This window comes from Thermobia domestica, chromosome 4 (assembly GCF_964235325.1).
Source record: "Thermobia domestica chromosome 4, izTheDome1.hap1.1, whole genome shotgun sequence".
NCBI classification, from domain to species: Eukaryota; Metazoa; Arthropoda; class Insecta; order Zygentoma; family Lepismatidae; genus Thermobia; species Thermobia domestica.
Genome location: NC_137457.1, coordinates 252,904,976 through 252,926,736, shown reverse-complemented (window position 1 = coordinate 252,926,736; position 21,761 = coordinate 252,904,976). Strand labels below are relative to the sequence as shown.

General features: G+C 35.5%; 1 protein-coding gene across 1 annotated transcript in view; it reads right to left on the bottom strand.

Annotated features, from left to right (window-relative positions):
* The window catches only part of Oatp30B (Organic anion transporting polypeptide 30B), a 414,497-nt gene that overhangs the window by 130,116 nt on the left and 262,620 nt on the right, over nucleotides 1-21,761 (bottom strand). The window contains exon 5 of the mRNA XM_081755739.1: nucleotides 1,084-1,300. Within this exon, the coding sequence (XP_081611865.1) occupies nucleotides 1,084-1,300 (217 nt within the window). The remainder of the gene's footprint in view (nucleotides 1-1,083; nucleotides 1,301-21,761) is intronic.

The window sequence follows — 21,761 nt, the reverse complement described above, 5'->3', positions numbered from 1 at the left end:
TTATTATTATTATTATTATTATTATTATTATTATTATTTGCAAATATAAAATATCATGGTAATTTTTTTTTCTGTGATTACTGATCATCTTCTCACAGAGATGAAAGCTCGATCACTGGTTTTCCCCTATGCTAATTCATTATGCTTATTTTTTATTCTAATTTTAAAATAGAAAACAATTGCAATGAAATATAGGGCTCATATTTTTAAAAATACGCTTTTTTTTTCAAAAACTGTATTCAATCTTTCACTAAGAACGAAGATCACTAAATAACAAACGAACAAACAAACAAATGTCTTGTACTTTTAACTTTGCTGTTTAAACCAAAACCGGTGCATATTATTGCAATCACACAGCTTGCGATGCGTCGAAGTTAAAACACACCTGTTGAACAAAGTGTTGTTCTGTCATTCACGTGCGAATGAGTGTTCTACGAACGTTCACTTGCGTACCGTACAAGTGCTTCCATTTCTCGCTGTTAGTATGACTCTCAATTGAAGCGTAACATAGCAGCTAACCGTGGAAATGTGTACGAGCCGAAATACTGCCTGCTACATAGTAATAGATGTAAAATAATATTACAACTCCAGTAATTTTTTCCATGGTAGAAATTCATAGTAATGTGAAATACAAAAATATACCTTTTTTCCTGTCTTGCAATTTGGTTGCTATAGAACTAATAATTTTGTTTCTATTTCCTCACGGCGCACCAGCGGTCCATTCGCGGCACACCGGTTGGGAAACGCTGCTCTACAACAACAAACTCTCCGGGTAACAAGAATTGATGTTAACCGCCAACATTATAGCCAAAATACAGTTAGATGTTCCATCTACGGTGGCAGTTCAAATTTCCTCTTTACAGTTCATGATTTTACCGACAGAGGACTGTGAAACTGTTTTCAAATTTTGTGCAAAGTAACCCCGTCTTACGGTAATATATTTGTTTCTTTTACATTTACCTTATAACATTCATTATCTTGCTATATCTTTTTTATTGTTATATAATTATTTTATGATTAACAATTATTAATATCTATCTCTTCCATACACAGAGAAAAGGAAACAAAGATACTGGTACTCACCTACAGCTATCCAAACCGGAATGTGTCGCCGACTGCCGAGGTAACTAACAAAGATAACAGTGATGACATTTCCGATTTCGTAGGAGGACGCGATGAGGCCAGAGAGGCTGGACGGGATCTCAAACCTCTTCTCGATGGTCGTGATCACAGAATTGATGTACCCCGAGGACAGCGCCTGTTGTAACGTCACCAGAAACGACAACAGGAACACAAATACCTGCAAACAAAACCAGCAAAACACAATTTAGAAAATAATAATTTGTGTAAAACAATGAAATACAAAATATAGTACTATATCGAATAACCCATAATTCCCTCTACACAACACTATGCAACACTTGAATTGATGTTTAGCGTAAACTAATCAGCTGGTGATCCGATGTCGTCAAACCGTCGAGAGAAATTTGCTGTTCGTGAGTGAAATATAGCGGGTTTATCAAGTCAACATCTAAGGATTGTAATAAGAGTTATACCAATCAATAGTGTTACGTTATTGCTACAAGCATAACGTTAGTGCTTCTACATACGGAAAGTTATTAACCAATTAATGTGGTGGTTCTAACCTGACGTCAATCGAGTTTGTTGATGGAGCTGGAGCCATTTAACTGATCCCAAGATGTAGACAATCTAAAATCGTTTCCCCATGTATTCCTAAGGGAGTATTTTTGGATAGCATCCTTATTTGATAGATTACCCTCAGTGCTGCTGAGGTTAGTGGGTTAGTGCAATGCTCAGGATACAAAATACAAAACCTCTCTGTAGAATGCAACGCTAAAATGAAACTATATATAAATCAATTTCTACCTGACATTCAAATATTTTTAGTTTCAAATATTCAATTATCTTTTAAAGTATACTTAATTTAGTTTGAAGTAAAATGTTAAATTTAAGCTTAGGCTTCTTAAAATTCAGCTTGTTAAGGAGCAGGCCCGTAACCAGACCAAAAATTTAGGGGGGACCCGGTAGAAGTTGGGGGGCCCGACCCAATTATATTATACTTCATCACCATATTATAATTCATTTGCAAGCCTACCGTGAAATTTTATGGGGGCCAGCCAAAGTTTAGGGGGGCGGCCCCCGTGGATACGGGCCTGTTAAGGAGTTTATTAAAAACCAAACTAAACTTCTTCATGTGGTGTACACTGTGGCACTGTTACTTCTTTTAACAGTTCATGGATGTAGGATCTTTTAAAAGGATAAGTACAAAAGGAAACTACATACGAGATTTTACCAACATAAGAATATATAAACATGGATTCTTTTAGAACCCGGATTTACTTCTACAAGGAAGTTCAACATATGCTATGCTGTCCGATACACAATTCATGATAGAAAATCGAACCAGAGACACGTAATCATTAAGGGGTGAAATACTTTATAATTAAGCCGCTGTGTTTCTGTGATGTGTACTTCAGATTTTGCGAAGTCCAGAGCCATTTATTCAGAAATCAATCATGATGTAGTTGTATACATCTCAATAAACATGTTACAATACGATACACCATGAATGATTTATTGACAAAACAATTACCGACCTGTGCCCAAGATAATGATGCTTTAATAGTATTAAATACGAAAACTATACAGGGTGTTTCAAAACAACACCGAGAACATTGGGAGGAACAAGATAAGACGAAAATTATAGACCAACCTGAGTGTACAAATGCTTTCTTTCAGAGTTATAGGCTGCCGAAAATCTAAAAAAAAAATGAATTTCAAAGGCCCATAGCTCCAAAACTATAGGACCTATCGTAGTCGGTTCAAGACTTCACGGAGGAACTAGTATGCGCTCTATCCAAATATCCAAGTTTAAGAGTGATGCGGTACTCCCGCAACAATTTTTATAGAGGTAGTTGGTGAGTACTTCAAATTAAATGACCGTAGAAAAACTCCCTCTATAAAAATTGTTGCGTCAGTAACTTAGAATTCGGAAACGTGTATTTTTGGATAGCGAACATATTAGTACTTAAGTGAAGTATTGAGCCGACTACGGTAGGTCCGATAGTTTTGGAGCTTTGAACCTTTAAAGTTAATTTTTTTCAGATTTTCGATAGCCTATAACTGCGAAAGGAAGCATTTGTGCACCCAGGTTGGTCTATACTTTTCGTCTTATCTTGATATCAGGAATCACCTCCCAAACGTTGTCGGTGTTGTTGTGAAACACCCTGTTTTAATAGACTTCCTCCAATACATGCTTATGTTTCCCTTAGATTATATCATAATTGCAATAGATTTATAATTCCTGGATGTAACAGAGTGATAGTGAGAGATGAAATCTATTACGTGCTAAATTTCAACTATTTCCGATCTTAATAGAGAGATACAGAAGATGGAATATTTTCATAAGATGCTGAATTGATTAAAAAAAAGAAAAACAGCTTGACGCAATCTATTACTGTTTTTGTTGTACCGGAAGTACTAGTAAAACTTTTACCACTCCTTTTTTTAGTAAAGCAGTTCAGATGCGATAGTATCTTTCTATGAGACGTTGAAAAAACCGCTTCTTAATATATTTCTTACCGTTTTTGTTCTATGGCTATCAACGTTTAAACCAAAAACTGTTGATTTTTACCACTTCCTGTTTCAATAGTGCGTTAATTTGAGGTGATTGAGACTATTCTTGGGACACTGAATCGATTCTAAAAAAAAGAAAAAAGAAAGAAAGAAAGAAAAATATAAATATCTTTTTAATATCTGTTACCGTCTTGTTCTATGAAGATCAACATTGGGAATGAACGAACTAGGAAATTTCTACTACTCCTAGCTGTAGTAGAGTATTATAGGTGGAGATTCTTGAGAAGCCGAACCGATTAAAAAAAAATCGCTTGTCGCTGTCTATTACCGTTATTTTTGTATGATGATCGCCGTTGAAACCGAAAGTTGTAGTAAATTTTACCACTTCCGGTTTTATTAGAGTAATACGGGTGGAGATGGTACATTTCCTTGACAGTCTTAATCAATCTCAAGAAAATTGCTTGCCGCTACCTATTACCGTTTTTGTTCTACGGCGATCAACGTTGAAATCAGAAACAGTTGATTTCTACCATTCCGATTTCAATAGCGGGTTAATTGAGCAGACGACGTCTATTCTTGTGACGCTCAATCGATTGCAAAAAATTGCTGGTAGATATCTCTTACCGTTCTTGCTCTGATATTCGTTGGCTGGCAGACAGACGGACGAACGGGTGTAGCGGTTCTATAAGATTTCCGACATATTTCAGTTTAACATTCTATTATTATGCCCTTTATGCTAAGGGAGACGGTGATTAAGGCAAGTGAATGATGATGGAAGATTTGGTGGAATGAGAATGTGGGAGGAAACGGGATTGGTCTGGACACGATGTTGTCCCCCACAAACTTACTGGGCCGGGGATCGAACCAGGGACTCCACTCACCAGAGGTAAGCGCTCTACTACTAACCACCATGCCACCAAGATTTCCAATATGTATGCATAGTATAGTTTGGTTGGAAGTTCAAAACTATGTATCAAAGGCTGGATAAGACTACGAAGACCGTTATTGATTAGTAGTAAGTAATTATCCTTGTTGATCTGAGTTCTACCTTTTACGTTTGTGAAACTACGAGAATATGTAAAAATCATTTTTGAAACAAGTCACAGTGTCACGTGTACACTAGGTGAAGGAGTAATGTTTGTACGAAATGATATTGTCTCCATTAGTATTGAAATCAAAGTTGTAGTGAATTTATATCACCGATTTTAGTGGAGAATTGAGAATGGAGATGAAATGTATTGTTGCGACTCTTAATTGACTGCAATTTACAAATGTTAAAAAGCGTTGCTATAGAGACCTGCACGGGCCGAATTTTTCGGCCCGAGCCCAATCCAGCCCGGATGTACGTAGGCCCAGCCCAGCTCGGGCCCGAAAAGTTTTGGAGATTTTCGGCCCAAGCCCGGCCCGGCCCGATAATTTTTTTTAAATTCTTGGCCCAAGCCCGGCCCGGGCCCGATAAATTTTCGAAGTTTCATTTTGTAACATTTTTCACGGGCACACTTCTTCAACGTTTGACTTTATTCTAATTATCGTTACACGAATATCAATAATTATTAAAGAATTGCAATTAATCGGCCCCTGCCCGGCCCGACCTGAAGAGAAATCAGTGTCGGCCCGCCCAAGCCCGGCCCGGCCCAAAGAAATAATAGAGTCGGCCCGCGGGCCGGGTCGGGCTTCGGGCCTCGGGCCAGGCCCTGCCCGTGCAGGTCTCTACTTTGCTACTATCTTAAGTTGACAGTATCACATTTTTATGAATATCTGAAGAGAGAATTAACTGTGATGCTACTTATTTCGTTGGATCAGCACAGGTATGTCGGTCTACCCTGAACGGATTATGGTGCCCGAACGACCATCTAAATTATGGGTTCCATCTCATATAACTTCAATACTGAAGAAAATACAAGAACTTAAAATCAAAATCAAACAAGATTATTTGCTATTTAACGAAAGAAAAATATAACACATACCCCAATCAATAAATCACATTCAGATGAACAAAATGGCATACTTCAGGGGAAATTCTTATGCGTAGTTTTCGAGAAAATAAAAAAAACTATTTTTATGGCACTTAAACGTACAAGAAGTACCAAAAAGTTCGTGCAATCATCTAAAAGAAATCCACTCTGGAGAACTCTGACATCATGATGCTATTAGTCCTTCTCTACGTAATCGCCGTGACACGTTTTTGCAGGCGGTTCTTCACTTTCCGTAAGCCTGTCTTATAAAAGTATGTAGTTTGGCTTTGAAACCACAGTTCAATCTCAGAAATGACGTCATTCGTAATGGCGCCTTCTGAGTAAACGCTTCATTGGGTGCTAGGACCGGTGAGTTTAGGGGGTTCATATCCTAATTCCAGTGCCTTCATCATGGCTGCATGAACGGAATGAGCTGATGCATTGTCTGCCAACAGCAGCATCCATTTTGTAACCACCACAACGTTTCTTCTTCAATTCATCTCGTAAGTTAGTCAGGCTCAGGAGATAGGAATTGGTAGTTAAGGTAGTGGTAATAATTTGCCCTGTAGTAGGTAATCTGTTAAGATGGCCCCTTCACAGTCCCAGAAAACAGAAAGCATCACCTTGGCGGAAGACTTCTGCACCCGTTCTTTTTAGGGGCGGGAAGGAAGGGTGTTTCCATTGTTTGCTCAGATCTAGAGGCTTCCGCGCTAGTCATGTGTCCCGTTTGGAAAGCAGTTTCCGCTTCGATACCATCTAATAGGATGAGCTTTCATCCCCATACCTTCTTTTATCTCTTCGTGGATTTGTTTTGCTGATTTCCCCTGAAGATGAGGAAATTAATGACGCCCCGTTCCTCAAGTTTATCAATCATAGCACCTTCAGTGATTTATCCATATATATATAAAAAAAGTTATAATGAGTCCACAATTTAACATGAAAGGTTCTAACTATAAAATGCATTTCCGAGGGGGGTCTATTTCGTCACCTGAATGATTGCACGAATTTTTGATGTCCCCTCGTTAAATTGTTCGTTGTCAATCTGATGCAGGTAATACTTTTTATTCTTCTGGAATAGGGGAGGCCGGGGTAATAAGAGACAAAAAATCTAGCACTTGTATTGATTTCTTGAGGAACTATAAAGAAATATATGTGATTGTACTAAAATAATGAAACCTACTAATGTATTAACACATTTTTCCAGTTGCTTTTTCGTGCCAAATACCCCTAAGGGGAAATAAGAGACACGGCTCTCACTGCTCATGCAAATAGAATAGAAAATGAGTAATAGTTTTAAGAAACATCTTCAGACAATTCTGAACAATTTTTTTTTCAGATCAGAAATATGTACACTCATGTCCAAAATGATGTCCCATATCTATAACTGTCTTCTTGTAAGAATATAATTTGATAATGATTTTGCAGGGTACTTTCAATACTGATGCTACGTGTATAATTGGAAAATGTGCATTTGTGGTAAATTTCATACGAAAATAATTATAAATACGAAAATTAGAATGAGTAAAACAAAATGTTGCTAAATAGACAAGAAAGTTTTATTTTCGTTTTATTGTTCTTATTTACTACTCTTTTGACATGAAATTTGCCACATACATGTCTTTGCCGATTATACACTTACTAGCATTATAAGAAATACCGGGCGAATTCGTTATCAAATTATATTCCTACAACATATTTATAGACATGCGACAATAATTTTGGACATGAATGTACATATGTCCCGGAAATATCAAGATTTAAAAAATGAAATTCAACAGTTCGTTCGGAAAATTTACTTGCCTGAGTATTAAATATCAAAAACAAAAACAAAGTATAGTTGAGTTTTACGTAATCTAGATACGTCATGGACAAAACTCATACTACCTAATAAAAAGGAATGCTGACAAGAAATTTTCTGGAGAATGTTGAAAATGAACTTTAAAAGTGCCTAAATTCGCAATAAAGAAAATAAACACAGCATTTGAAAAATAGTTTTAGCTAACTTAAATGGTTTGAAAAAGCTATTAAATTGTAATCATACAACAAGAGAACATTGAAAAATGTTGTAAACCTATTGTTGATCAATTTTTTTGTAAAATGTAGCCTATGCAAAAAAAAAAAAAAAAAAAGAAAGAAAAAAAGAAACTACCTTTTCGAAAAATATGTAAGGTGAATATTAAACCTTTTACGATGTACAGTCGAACGAACCAGTGAAAAATGTACCAAAGAGTTTGGAAATGTTATGCTAGCCTATATAAACTCCGAGTTAACATTTAAAAAAACTCATAAATGTAATTTAAACTTTAGTGTAATATAATTATAGCAGGTAGGTCTTATTAATTATCTTAGACTGGACCACTTAAATATAGGAAAAATGTATGAGAAAAGGAACTGTTGGTATATAGGCATGAGTTTAACAAATGTTTAGAATAGTCCTAGAAACACCTAGGCCTATCAAAGAAGAGGATATTTAATCTTTCTGTTTTAGTTTTAAAAGTCCTTTTTCACTTTGCTATAAACACAACGAATTTTAGGAGCTATCCTCTGGAAATCTGGAATGGCCCATTTCCATCCAGTTTGATAGGTCCATAAAACATAAATTTGGATGTCACTGTTTGAATGTCATCATAGGCAGGCAAATTGAAACCATTTAGTTCTTTTTTCAAAAATTTAATCTTACACGGTTCTTCATCTGGGAAAGCAATATCCCTTCCAAAATACCAGTCAAAATCGTAGTAAACAGCATAATACATTTCTAAGCAAGATTCTGATCTGGTTGGATCAATTTCTCCTGGCAAACTTTCACCAGTTGATGATGAAATTAGTCGATCCAAAGCATATTCTCCTCTGTCACTATCTATGCACAGACTCTGACTGGATTGCCAGAGTAGGAATTTTCCTATTTACTTTCTATATACAAAAAACTAGCAGGTTATACTCGTCACATGCGCTAAATAAGCATAAAGTTGAACTGGGATAATAAGAGACAGCTGTCTCTTATTACCCCTTCAAAATTTCTAAAAGGGGCAATAAGAGACATACCCTCAATTGAACTGAAATGCAATGTTTCAGCATTTTTCAAAATTTCACATCAATCTTTATAATCTTAGTCACAAAGTTACATAGCAGTCAGTCACTTCCACATTTGTAACTCACTTTTCACAATAAAATTTTATTTTACAACAGTCACGAACTTTCGTGGTAAGTTCAAAGTGAAGGTATTTTTTGCAAAGCGTGACAATATAAAAACTCATATTAGTTCATAAGTACAAGTGGGGTAGGAAAGTAAAGGTAATTGACGTTTTAATTACTTATTTTTGTTACAATTTTGATTTGATATTTAGGATATTTTTGGGCCGTGTCTCTCATAACTCCTGTCTCTTATTGCCCCGGTCTCCCCTACTTATTTACTTACATATGTACTGTAAAATGAAATGAAATGAAATTTTTGAGTTTTACGTTCCAAGATTATGCCGGCTACGCTAAAGGAGACGGTGATGATGAGAAATGAATGAATAGGCTAAAGGAGGTGGTGATGATGAGAAGTGAATGAATAGGCTAAAGGAGAAGATGATGAGAAATGAATGAAAAGGTGGAATGAAGAAAGTAGGAGGAAACGGGAGAACCCCGAGGAAACCCACGCACACGGTGTTTGTCCACCACTAAGTTCACTTGGCGGGAGCAGGGTTTGAACCCGGTACCCCATGTACCAGAGGTGAACGCTCCACCATTGACGCATATATTGTGTATGAAACGTATTATATATATATATATATATATATATATATATATATATATATATATATATATATACTGTTAAGTCGTACTTCTGTCTATTGTTTCACTTCTCCTGACTGTGACGTACACATTACTACATACTATTCTTAAAAGGACTCAAACCCCACGTATACTTGTATAAAGGACGAAAAGGAAGGTATGATAATACAAGATTTTGGCTACTGCAGTTGCATTGCATTATTTGCATTTGGACATTCGTCTCTGCTCTTGTGAATACACGCTTCTTGAGAACAGCAACCCAGATATCAAAACATAAGGCTCTGCTCGTGACTTATTTAGTGTCATCCTCGTGACACAACACAAAGACCAGAAACGTAACTAATTACGAGGATACAAAACACAATGGATAATTATCTACAAACACACACACAGAGGCTACATTAAGTGCAGTATAAAGCAAGTTAACTTCCTGTTCTGTAACTAACAATCCGTAAGAAACAAATTCATCTCAGTTATCAACATAGGGCAAATGGTGTAATTAACGCATGGACGTTGTAATTGAATAATGCATTAGGGCTGTTTCAGTCATATCTCTCACGAACATGAATTGCGGCATAAGAATATGAGAACGCTCTGTCGTCATATATATAACAATATGTTAATCAGGACCACAAATTCACGGGTGACTATTTTGGATCATCGTACAAAAAATAAAGTTCGACTGAAAAGTTAATAGCTAACTTTCGAAAAGTAATATAAAGTTACTAGCTGTAAAAACCCATTGTTCTTCACAACCTGGATAAGAGGAACAAGCAGTCGTCCTTGTCGACTCTTACTCGTATTTGAGATATCGATTAAAACTAGTGGTGGGTACAAAAACCAGTTTTTCGGTTTTCGGCTTTTAGAAAATTAAAAAACGGTTTCAGTTTTCTCCAAAAACTGGTTCGATTTTTCATTGGATACGGTTTCGGTTTTCTTCAAAACCGATTCCGTTTTCTTCCAAAATTTGTTCTATTTCTGACCAGAATAGTGTTTCGTTGTTCTCCGGAAACCGAATCCGTTTCCACAAAACTAGTTTTATGTGTTTTCCAAGGTTTTCACTGAAACCGGTTTTGAAGAAAACTGAAACCGGTTTCAGTGAAAAACCGAACCGGTTTTGGAGAAAACCGAAATTTGTTTTTTCGGGTTTCGTTTTTATAAAAACTGGTTTTGCCCATCCCTAATTAAAACACAGGGGGAAAAAGGTTCTTACTGCATTCAATGCTATTTATCCTCTGCTGTCCGCACAACCATGACGTATTGTGGATTGCATATAGAGTCTTAGAAATTATGAGAAAAGTGTACACGTTTTCGCATATATTTTCACTTTGCAAATCCTTCCGTCCCCAGGTCGAAAATAAAAAAAAAAAATCTTTGTACAGAATTGAATCTGGTGAAGACTTGTCTGTGTACCAAATTTGGTGGCTATTGCGCTATACGAAAATCTGATCTCTCACACCTTATTTTTTGACCCATTTCGGCATAATCGAACGTGAAGAGAAAATTTAGGATCTGTCCCCTTAGTTGCCTCCTTCCTAAGGACTTGCATGAATCATGGGTTTCGACTTTAGTCCGGGTCTCTCGGGTATGGGTCTTTCTTCTCAGACCCAGTGAACCGGATAAAGCATGTGAACCAATGACCCGGAAGTTGACAATATAATATCAAATCTACAGCATTACTAGATTTTTTTATAGTGAATTAATGATTTGAGCTTGATTATTCACGTGTTCAATTCCTAAGGTGGCATTTCTTAATCATGGTATCATGTATTGAATATTTCAAATAATATATTTTCACGTTTATTCATTTTTCCATACTGAAAAGTAATTTTAACTCTGACTACAGCCAACACACTACAGTAATTCTGACTACATACACTTTGCGCTCAGCGGCATCTCATATTCTACACAAGTTTTCCAGGCTCGCTCGACGTCTCAAGAAAAACAAATGTAGCTTTTCTTTTCTGTTATGCTTTCGCGCTTACACTTTCATAGAGCTTACAGTTATTTTTCAGTGTAGGGCTTTCACACACGCATGCAATAATAATTTAAAAAAAAAAGTTGAAAAAAAGAGAATGCTCCAAAGGCATTGCCAGAACGAACTTAAAAAGAATTAATTTTTCTTATTAACTTTTACAGGTTTCATACCAATTGTTCTATGTACTTTATTATTAAACACTTCTTGTAATATATCTATCCATTTATAATTTCCTTGAGTGCTAAATTTTTTTCCATATGTTTTAAGAGTTCTGGCACAACGCTCTACGATACGTTCTTTATGAAAACACATGCTCAAAGTGGAGGACTCACAACTGAAAAATTTGCAAATTTTCATTTCTCTGTGATTTATGGTTTCCGAGATATGGCTCCTTCAATCTCCCGAAATTAGAACTTTCTTTTTTTGGCCAATATCTGAGGAACGGTGGCCAATTGGCCAGTGGTCATTGATTACTATTTGGTACCAAACTATTCACCATCATCTTAAGTATTGATCAACACCAATACGATCTCTCTATGACTAACGATTCCCGAGATATGGCTCCTTATATTTCCCGAAATCGGAACTTTTTTGGTCAATATCTCGAGAATAGTAAGAGTGACGCGAAAAATTCCATCACTTCCTCATTCAGTTTTTGATTCTCTATCTAATGGAGGGCTTAAATTAAAAAAAAATCGCAAATAAAACAAAAACAAACACCCCCCCCCCACACACACACACAGAGCAAGAGAGACAGAAAATTCAGTAACGACTGTTCTAAAGTTCGTTGAAAGTACACAAAGTGATGGATTTAGGGAGAAAATAGAGGAAAGAAAGAATTGTGCTTGTCAGAATTACATTATAAGCCTCATACATACTCTCCATGGCATTACGACATTCCATTATCTGCGGGTCACTGGTCTAACTGTTTCCGAATCCGGTATACAGACAGAAATGACTTGTAAATGTGAAAATCGTAAGGAACAAAGTGCCATAACACTGTTTCACGGTCATTTCTGTGTCCGTGTACTCAACTGGACACATCAGAAATTCAAATATATTTTGAACAGTGTTAGAGCAATTCCTATCAAGCATTGTTAGGACGCATTCTACTCATTTTTTTGTTCTCTGAAAGAACACTTCAGGACATGAAATATAATCTTTCAGTTTAATCCCACGATTACACACTGAGAAAAAAAAAATGTAGGTGACATACTTAAAAAGATAGGTTACATGAGTAATTCCTGTAGTTTTTGGACTTAACGTACAGCAGACGTGTAACTGAAAACGCATGTTTTATAATACTTTCCGTATAAGTGTTCCATCTATACGTACTTTCCGAAAGAAACAATATAGGCGGTCAGGATCTCACATACAAATTGACGTATATAACATACAGCTGAGGAATGTAACATAAATATATGCATGTGATATAAGGTTAGATATCAGACATCCTGCAACGGCATGATGTAACATCCAAGGGCAGTGCCTATGTAGCATACGGATAACGTATTGTAGCGGCCGACCTGAGGCGCCTTCGGGCCGACCTAATTTTTTTGCTTTTCTTACTGTTATTAAATTCATAATTACTATTTAAAAACCTTTTACTTGCTTTATTGCCATGTAATTATTGCAGGTATTAGTCAATGTTAAATTTCTCTCTTTATATTTTGTTCTTTCTGTGGAATAACTAAGCCAGACGAATACTTAAAGTTAGCTGTTTTCTCGTAAGAGGAAACTCATATCTTTTTCTCCCCTCTTTGCATCTTGAGAAACAGATCTGAATTGGTAACCTATAACCTTCGATTCGCTGCACGTGCAAGGGAATATCTAACCCTTGTGTCTTATCTGAGAGTCTGATGTTATTTTCTGAATACTCTCATTGTCCTCTGTTTAAGCCCAGATGTTCTCAAAAACATGGTAGACGTATAATTAACATTTTGGCGCCGAAGTTGACACTTCGAAAATACTAAATATGTCTATTTTGACACCGTATAAAATAAGTGTCTTGGGAACACTTGTATTTTTGGTATCATTGTGAAACGATTAAGAAACCTGTAAAATCTGGATAAAGCTTGATTTTCTTTGTAATATCAAATTAACCTTTGACTTTTAATTTGGATATTATGTACTAGATGACGCTAAAGCCTTATACTGTTTGTAATAACGCGCATGCGTGACTATTCTAGTTAACACCCTAAATAGTCGTTTAGATTATCAGTACCCAATCTAAACGTAAAGACTAATTTCATTGCACACGAGTATCCGCCCTTTTGGGAAGATACCACCCTACTATACTCCCACGTACGTAACGTGTGAATAAACTCCCTGAATACAAAATAGCTGTACAAGCTGTTCTCAGGGGGAAATCATTGTGTGTCTACGAGGCACGAGCTTCGTGCTCGTCGCCGGGGGCTCCGGCCCACTCTTCGGGCTCAGGCTTCTGTCCTTCGCCCGCCGGACTTGCGTTTCTTCTCTGACTTTGTTAGAGTCATAGAGAGAAGAACTTAGTGCATTCTCCGAGTGTGTTATTACACTGTGTTAGTGGAGAACTCCGTCATCTCCGTTCTCCTACCGAGGACCATCTCTGTTTTCATTTCGTGTGTGCAATACAGCAAGAACTTTGTTACTGTGCTGAACGTTGTTTCTAGTAAGTTTACTACTACTACATGCAGGCAGTCGTAATTCAATCTCTTCATTGAACTGCCCTTGTTTCTCTTTTATCATTGGTCATATTCTGACCCCTCTCAAGTTTCACGCATACGCCACTAGACTTGTGCGTCATCTAAAGTTACCTCTGATGTATAACAACTTATTGCTTATCAACTCTTCTGCGCTGTACAAAAGCAACTTACAATAAAACTCATACTACTTCTAACTCGGCGTCCCAGTCATTTAAAACGCCTATCTAACGTTTTCAAAGTACGACCTCACCTACTTATATTCCCTCAGAAAGTACCTCCGAAGAAGCCGTTCGTCGAAGTCATTATTATCACATCTCTTTCGTTCTCTGGTTCCTACGAGAACCACTACACCAGTCACGCCTGTTGAGGACCGAACTCCTTATCTTCTGTAGTTGAGTGAACCATCACCCTTCTGTGTGTGTTCTGCGACTCCAGTACTATTCCTGCATTCGCCGTGAGAATTCCGATTGGAGAAAGAACTTCACTCTCCGTAGGAAGTGGAAGCATCTCGTTGGTTTTACCGCTCGAACCAATACAGACATCTTCTGGGAATTCTTGGTCGCAGCGAACATCTTGTTACCACGCTAAGCTCAACTGGACTTATACAGGACTCGACGATATCTCCAGAGGCCACTTGGAACTCTTTCATCTGTGTAGGTGTTCAATTGCGAGGTGAGTGATTTAAATTGTTTTAGTGATCTTAATTGTGCATCTTGATTCCTCGCATCGACTCAGAATCACGTCTACTTCTTTGCACCCAATAGCCGATTTCAGTGTTTGTGTAAAGTGATTCTACAACTAAGGTTGTTAGCGATAACTATCTCTTCCATTTTATTGTTTTATCGATTAAATTGTTATTAGGCTGAATTATTTAAGTATAGCCAAGCCTGACCTTGTCTTGTGAAGTTTTACGTATTTGAGGTCCATTAAGTGTGTTAATAATCCTGTCTCCATTGCATTAGCTTTATTTTTAAATCCATGGTTGTATAATACGTGCCTAATTATTAAGTTGTCGTCCCGCTACAAATATTTATTTCTTTGCACGAGTCCTAGTTGTCTAATATTTTGGTGTGCTAATTAATATCGTTGTTGTGTGGGCTTCACGTTAACTAGTGACCCCCTTGGAGCCGTCATTGCCCTAAAGTGCTGGCAATTACCTGCGGGACATTCACGGATCAAGGCTCCTTTGTAATCTCGTAAACTCGTGCTTGAACTTTGGAATTAATTATTGTCATACATAGGCACTCATCCTGTTCTCTCTCTCCCTATCAAATCACCTTGCCGACAGCCTTGTTAGTCGGACATTGGTTGAACAGGACGGACCTCCTCCTTACCGTACTAATAAATTGCCGAGCCCCATAGACTGCTCAGCTCCATTACATTTTTAATGTCAGGCAACTCTCTAAGTCAGTGATATTGTTGAGACCTTTCGTGATCCTTTATTAATTATTCTGTTAGTTGGATTTCGGCTACCTTTGGTAGAGATATTGTCGCTAATAATCTCTTTTTATGTTCGTGACCTGTGGTGGGACTCCCTCACCAGTGGCCGCAAAAGTTCTGATCGCCTCCTGCCACCGGCCCCGACATAAATTTGGTGGCAGCGGTGGGATTCGATCATTAGCTCGTCATCTAATAATGTGTTAATTGATATTGATTATAGAATCCTATGTTGCTTTTGTAAATGACAAAGCAGGAGTTATTTATATTATTACTTTCATTTGTGTTAAGTAGTTTGCTTAGGGTCACATTTATATTGTAGATGAGTTTCGTATAATTTAATGCTCAATTGTGTGAGTTGAAATGACAGGTTTCCTATTAATTTGCTTGAAATTTAAATCTAAAAGTAAACATTTTGTGTTGATGTGTTGCGTTGGGCAAATGCCCCCTTCTACCCTGAAAGCTTAACTATCATTTTGCTTGTTCTAGAGAAGTCAATGAGGGAAGGAAAAAGAAACAGTCCATATATCAAAAGAATAGTTCGTTCCTTTTTCTTCAACACAGAGAGAAAACATCTGTTCTCTGTTAGTTTCCCCAGCTGGGCAAAACAAAAATATATATATATATCTATATATTTTGTGAAAAGAAAGAGCGAAAAAAAAAAGGAAGTGTGTTGGTTAGCGTTCCTCGGTTGTGTAATGCATTAGTATTCAAAAGAAAAAACTGTAGGGAGAAATATCAACACAATACCTTGAGAAGGTTTAGGGCGCCAAATGCGGGACGGATACTTCCTTCTCCACCTATCGAGATGAAAGCTATTCCGTTCTGTATTCAAAGCTTCTCAACGTATTCTGAGTTCGATTCTTGCAATGGATTTTCGCGAGATTCATTTCAAGAATCATCAGTCGCAAGGCTGGTGTAGGAACTCCAAGTATTCAAATTCTGCTTGTGTAATTAATGTACAAGTCAGTCAAAACAAACATCATTGAAATTTTGAAATTTATTTTGAAATTTTCATTCTGTGAGTCCTTATACTCACGCGTTGTTAGTTCTTTGATTGTGGGTAAATTCTTGATCTTTCCCCGACTGGCTTCTCAGCGTTAGTGGTAAATTAAATATTATGTTAGGTGCTAAAGAGATTCCTTACACGAACTATACGAACTAAAGCCTTAATATGTTTCGTTTCTCAGTAAAAGTTCATAATGAGATTCATTATTGTGATTTTGAAGTTTTCAAATTATTTTAAATTCTCTTGGAGGCCAATTTAATTTTATTGTTTATGAATGGACGTGCTTTTGTTAATTATGAGAGAATTAAGTATACCAAGATTGAAAGTTTAAAAGGGCAATAAATTCCGTTTAGTAATCTGTTTTAAGTAGAGACCATTCTTAATAAGTTGTTGTAATATTAAGCCTAACTCGTTATTTTATTATTTTAAGTCGTGTTTGAATAAAGACAACACTAATGTGGGACACCCCTGACGTATAGTACCCTGTATTCTAAGACCGCGAAGTCCCTTGTATTTTGATTGAATGATAAGAGCGTAAATTATTAGGATATGCGTTATTGCTTTTTGAAGTCCATGGCATCAAAGTTTAGTAATTTTAATAAAGCTCTTGTAAATTTTAATTGCCAGTGTAAGGCTGTTTTATTACGGAAGAAATACGTGAACTTAATGTAGTCGAAAGATTAATCCTAACAATTCCGTTTGTGCTTAGCTATTGTTATTAATTAAGGAGACGTTTAAATAATTTATTAGTAGACATTATTAATCAATGAATCTTTTCTTATTCATTATGTTAGAAGTTGAATTATCTATAAATTTATCACTTTCCGGTCACGATAAATTAGACCGTAGTCATTGTGTTAATAATTTCATTTGTTCAGGACGTAAAACCGTGCTCTGTAGTATTGTTACTAATTTTGCTATTCCTTGCCGAGCGCTAATGCCTCGAGTTGTGTAATTATTTTGTAAATTTTAGCGAGCTATCTAATTTTGGAACGTGTCGTTGGGAGACACCCTGTCGGAAAATATTGAGACAGTGATCATACCTCTCCCTTGTTCCAGTAATAATTCATGGAGTATAGATTAGGTTAGGATGTGTCAATTCCCTTTCCTAAAAGGAGTACCAATTCCATCAAACGTGATAATTAACTATAATTATCAGCCCCAAAGCGTACATTGGTCGTTTCAGAAAATTGCCGCTTGTTTCTATCGCTTGTATTAGCTGAGAACCGCGCAATCTCTGATGATTATACTCCGTTGAATCGATCTTATTGTACCAATTCCATCAAACGTGATAATTAACTATAATTATCAGCCCCAAAGCGTAAATTGGTCGTTTCAGAGAATTGCCGCTTGTTTCTATCGCTTGTATTAGCTGAGAATCGCGCAATCTCTAATGTTGATCCTCTGTTATATCGACCTTATTGTATAATGGTGCGTCCGCGTAATTGTAAGGATGTTAAGCCGGATCTTTGAGAAGGCTTACCCCCTTAAAGGTACGGGACCCTCCTATTACATCCCAGGTCGCTATGGACCCCCTAGGTCCCGCAGCTGTTTATTATCGTTCAGCTTACTAACGAACGACCAGAGAATGTTTGGTTCTTTCGGAAGGAAGCCCAGTGTTTCGTTCGAAAGACACCCTATGGTGTTAAAGTTTTAATTATGTGCTTTTCGAGATGGTAATGATATGTATGGAAGCTAATGTTGTATTTAAATGGTCATAAATGTTCTTGCTCGCGAGTGCCTAATCTAATCAAAGGTGCGTTTGTGTAGACCTAATCCTTTTGAGCACTCTTGCTCCCTAATGAGTCCAAGCACGAGTCCTTAAGAAAATCTAAGGTTGTCCGAAGAGATAATTAAATTCGCTTGTCCAATGTATCAAGTATTGTTATGTTTTCTAGCTTCCGAGTAAATTAGTGATGTTATAATATCATGAGTAAAAGAAATGCTTTTGCAAGTCCAGGAATCGAGTTATTTTCTAGAATAAAATTCTTATCGGGCCTAAATGTCAAATACAGCCGCCCTGTTTAGTAAATAAGTGCATTATTGATCATTTTGTAATTGCATATAAACTCTTTCTTGTCTCCTATTTGAAATGATAAATCGTTCTTTTGTGCGTATAGATATCCCAAAAGGTCTCTAAAATGTAAATACGCGGTTAAATTCCTCAAAGCTAAAGTTATGAATAAATGCGAAGTAAATGTAAGTCCCAGGGTCATATGAGTTAATATTAGAAGATAGGCTAAAAGTAATCTTTATTATACCTCTCTTGCCTCCTGCCGTCCGAGTGCCAACTTAATTTGTATCTAAGAGTCGACATCATGTCTCCTGTAAGGAATTCTCGTTGAATTGTATTAATTGTTCTTAAATGTATTTACGTAATTATAGTCTATTCCCGTTCGATTGTATTTCTATAAGGTTGTGGCACATTCTATTTTTATCATTTGGATATATTGATTATTGTATTTACTAGGAATAGATATTTTAAGCTGTAATTCTAATAATATTCTAACGTGAATATACATTATAATAAATATGATAATGGCATTTGATATATTATGCGTTATAATGCATATGATAATTGTATTTTGATATCTACTATATGTGATAATTAATATGAATTTTGGTGAATATCCAGGTTGAAATTAAGACCTACCAATTGAATGATATCAATATTTTACTGTAAAAGGTAGTTGTTATCATAGTAAGGCAACAAGATAATTGCCTGAAGTTATATTTAAATTCATTGTTAATTTCTAAACGTCAGTACTTCAGTTATAATTGGTTCCTTTGTTAATAAAATGACGTAAAAGTGAAGTACCTCTGTGCGAATAGTACAATTAAATATATGTTGATTTGAAATTTTATATTGTAACTCTACCTCTCTTATCGATTAATTATTTGTAGCAGTTCCTTTTATAAATTAAGACGATTTATTTGATTAAGTTTATTAAGCGTCTGTTCAACTGCGTTGATTAATTATTTGTAGCAGTTCCTTTTATAAATTAAGACGATTTATTTGATTAAGTTTATTAAGCGTCTGTTCAACTGCGTTGATTAATTATTTGTAGCAGTTCATTCTATAAATTGAGATGATTTATTTGATTGATTTTGTTAAGCGTCTGTTCAACTGCGTGACAATAGTCACTAAACAATAATATTGAACCACGCGTTAATTGGCATATTGTTAAATGTAAAAGTTGAAAGTTTAGACCATAATTGATCTTGTATATTGGTCGTTTGCGTCATATTGTAATTTAGGTATTTTTTAGACGTAACTATAAACTTGCCATTTAGTTTATGAACACCCTGTATTGAGTCGTGTTCCATATAAATGCTATTTAAAAAGGGTTCATTTTGAAACATTCATACGCTGTCCCGTACTGAATTCTAATTGTTTAAGGGATGAATGTTATAAAGTGTTTAAAAAATATATATATATATATGTTCTAGTTATCCCTTTCGCGCTAAAAGAAATCAGCCTTCATTTCATTCGAAAGCTTGTATGCAAACATAGAAATTCTTCTTTTAGCCGTTCTCTGTTTAAAGAAAAACCAGACCCTTACCAGACAGGGCTGTAGTATAATTTCTTTTTCTTCACACCACCCTGACCTCAGCGTGGAGTGTAGTAGCAAAAAAAAAAAAAAAAAAAAGAAAAAGAGAAAACATCTGAGTGTCAATTCCCAACTACCCTCCGGTAGTGGATAACCTTCGACCTCAGGGAGTCCCAGTAACCCAATTTTGGTAAAGACTAGAAGAACATAAAAACAAACTGGCTCCCTTTCTTATCGTATATTTAATGGTTTGTTTTGACAATTTTGGAGTAAGTGATAAAGTGTAAATTTTTAATTAATGTATCCAAAAACAAAACGTAGAGAAAAAGAAAATTTACATATAGTAATAATAATAATAATAATAATAATAATAAAAAATCATGAATTAAATACTTCATTAACTAATGTAGTTATACTCTGTATACGGTAGTCTTGCGATTCTATGTAGTGTGTATAATCCCTAGAATTTTAAGTAGTTGATTCTTGTACTTTTAATAATATAGAAGTCATTCAAATCTTTTGTTAAATTTAGTAATTCTATATATATACCTAGTGGAAATTTCGTTTAGGAAATGTGCAGTTCCTTGAATGTCTAGAGAAGTCAAGAATACAACTATCGTTAATGATTGCAAATTAGTAAAAAACAAAAAAATTTGCGTGTAAATATTTATTATCTATATATACTTCCTTTGTAGTTATAATTGATTTGTAAAGCATAATTGCATGTTACTTGGGTTTAATATCTAACTATATTATTTTAGTATGGGTCATCCATCCCCTTTACATATAGGTATATCCTTTGTATATATAGGAACTCGTATTATAATAATAATAACTATAAAAACTGAGTAAAAAAAATTATTTTAAATGTGTACTGTACATAATTGAGGTCATTTATGTTATCCCTCGCTATAATGTTTTAGTAGGTATAAAGTAGTTATATGAAATCATGTTGTATTGGCCTTTATAGACAAAGCTTAGTTTTGTAAATATGTAGGAACAAATCGTACCAACTAGGGAATTCTTTGTATTATACGTATATAACCATTGGTAGAGCCATGTAGTAATTTCTTAAATTTGTGATTCACTCACCATCGAGATTTTATATCTAGATAATTGGTAGTCTAATGATAACTTTGTTGATTAACGTAGTTTAATAATAATTTTGGGTTCTCATATTTAATTCTAGTTATAGGTGTATATATATAAACCTTCCTTTAACTTTTTAATTGTTTGGGTATGACCTAGGTATTAGACCTTTAGATAATCGTATATCTTCTTATATACACAAAAAAATATATATTTAAGCTATTTTGGGATTCTAGTGAATACTTCGGTACTACTGATATAATTACTTTTGTGTCATATTATTTTATTATGGTGTTACCTAATACTATATAATTATTTCAATGGGTTTTTACTTTATGGATTTAAGTACTTCGATTATTTAGCTATAATTGTGTATAAAATAATACTTGCTGGTATAAGCAACAAAAATGTTTTACCTTTATGAACTTTACTTAAAGAATTAGTAAGTGTTGCCAACTAGGACTAAGGAATTTTAATTGAATATATCTATGTATGAGTATTAAGCAGTGTTGCCAATCCTAAAGATTAAAAAGTGTTGCCAACTCTAAAGTTTAAAAACAATATTGCCACTTAATTTTTTTTTCTTTTCTCAAAAAAAAAAATTTAAGCCCAAGTAGTCAAAAAAAATATTCCTCAGTTCCCTCGTCTATTTTTTTTTATTTTACGCGGGAGGACTGTAGCGGC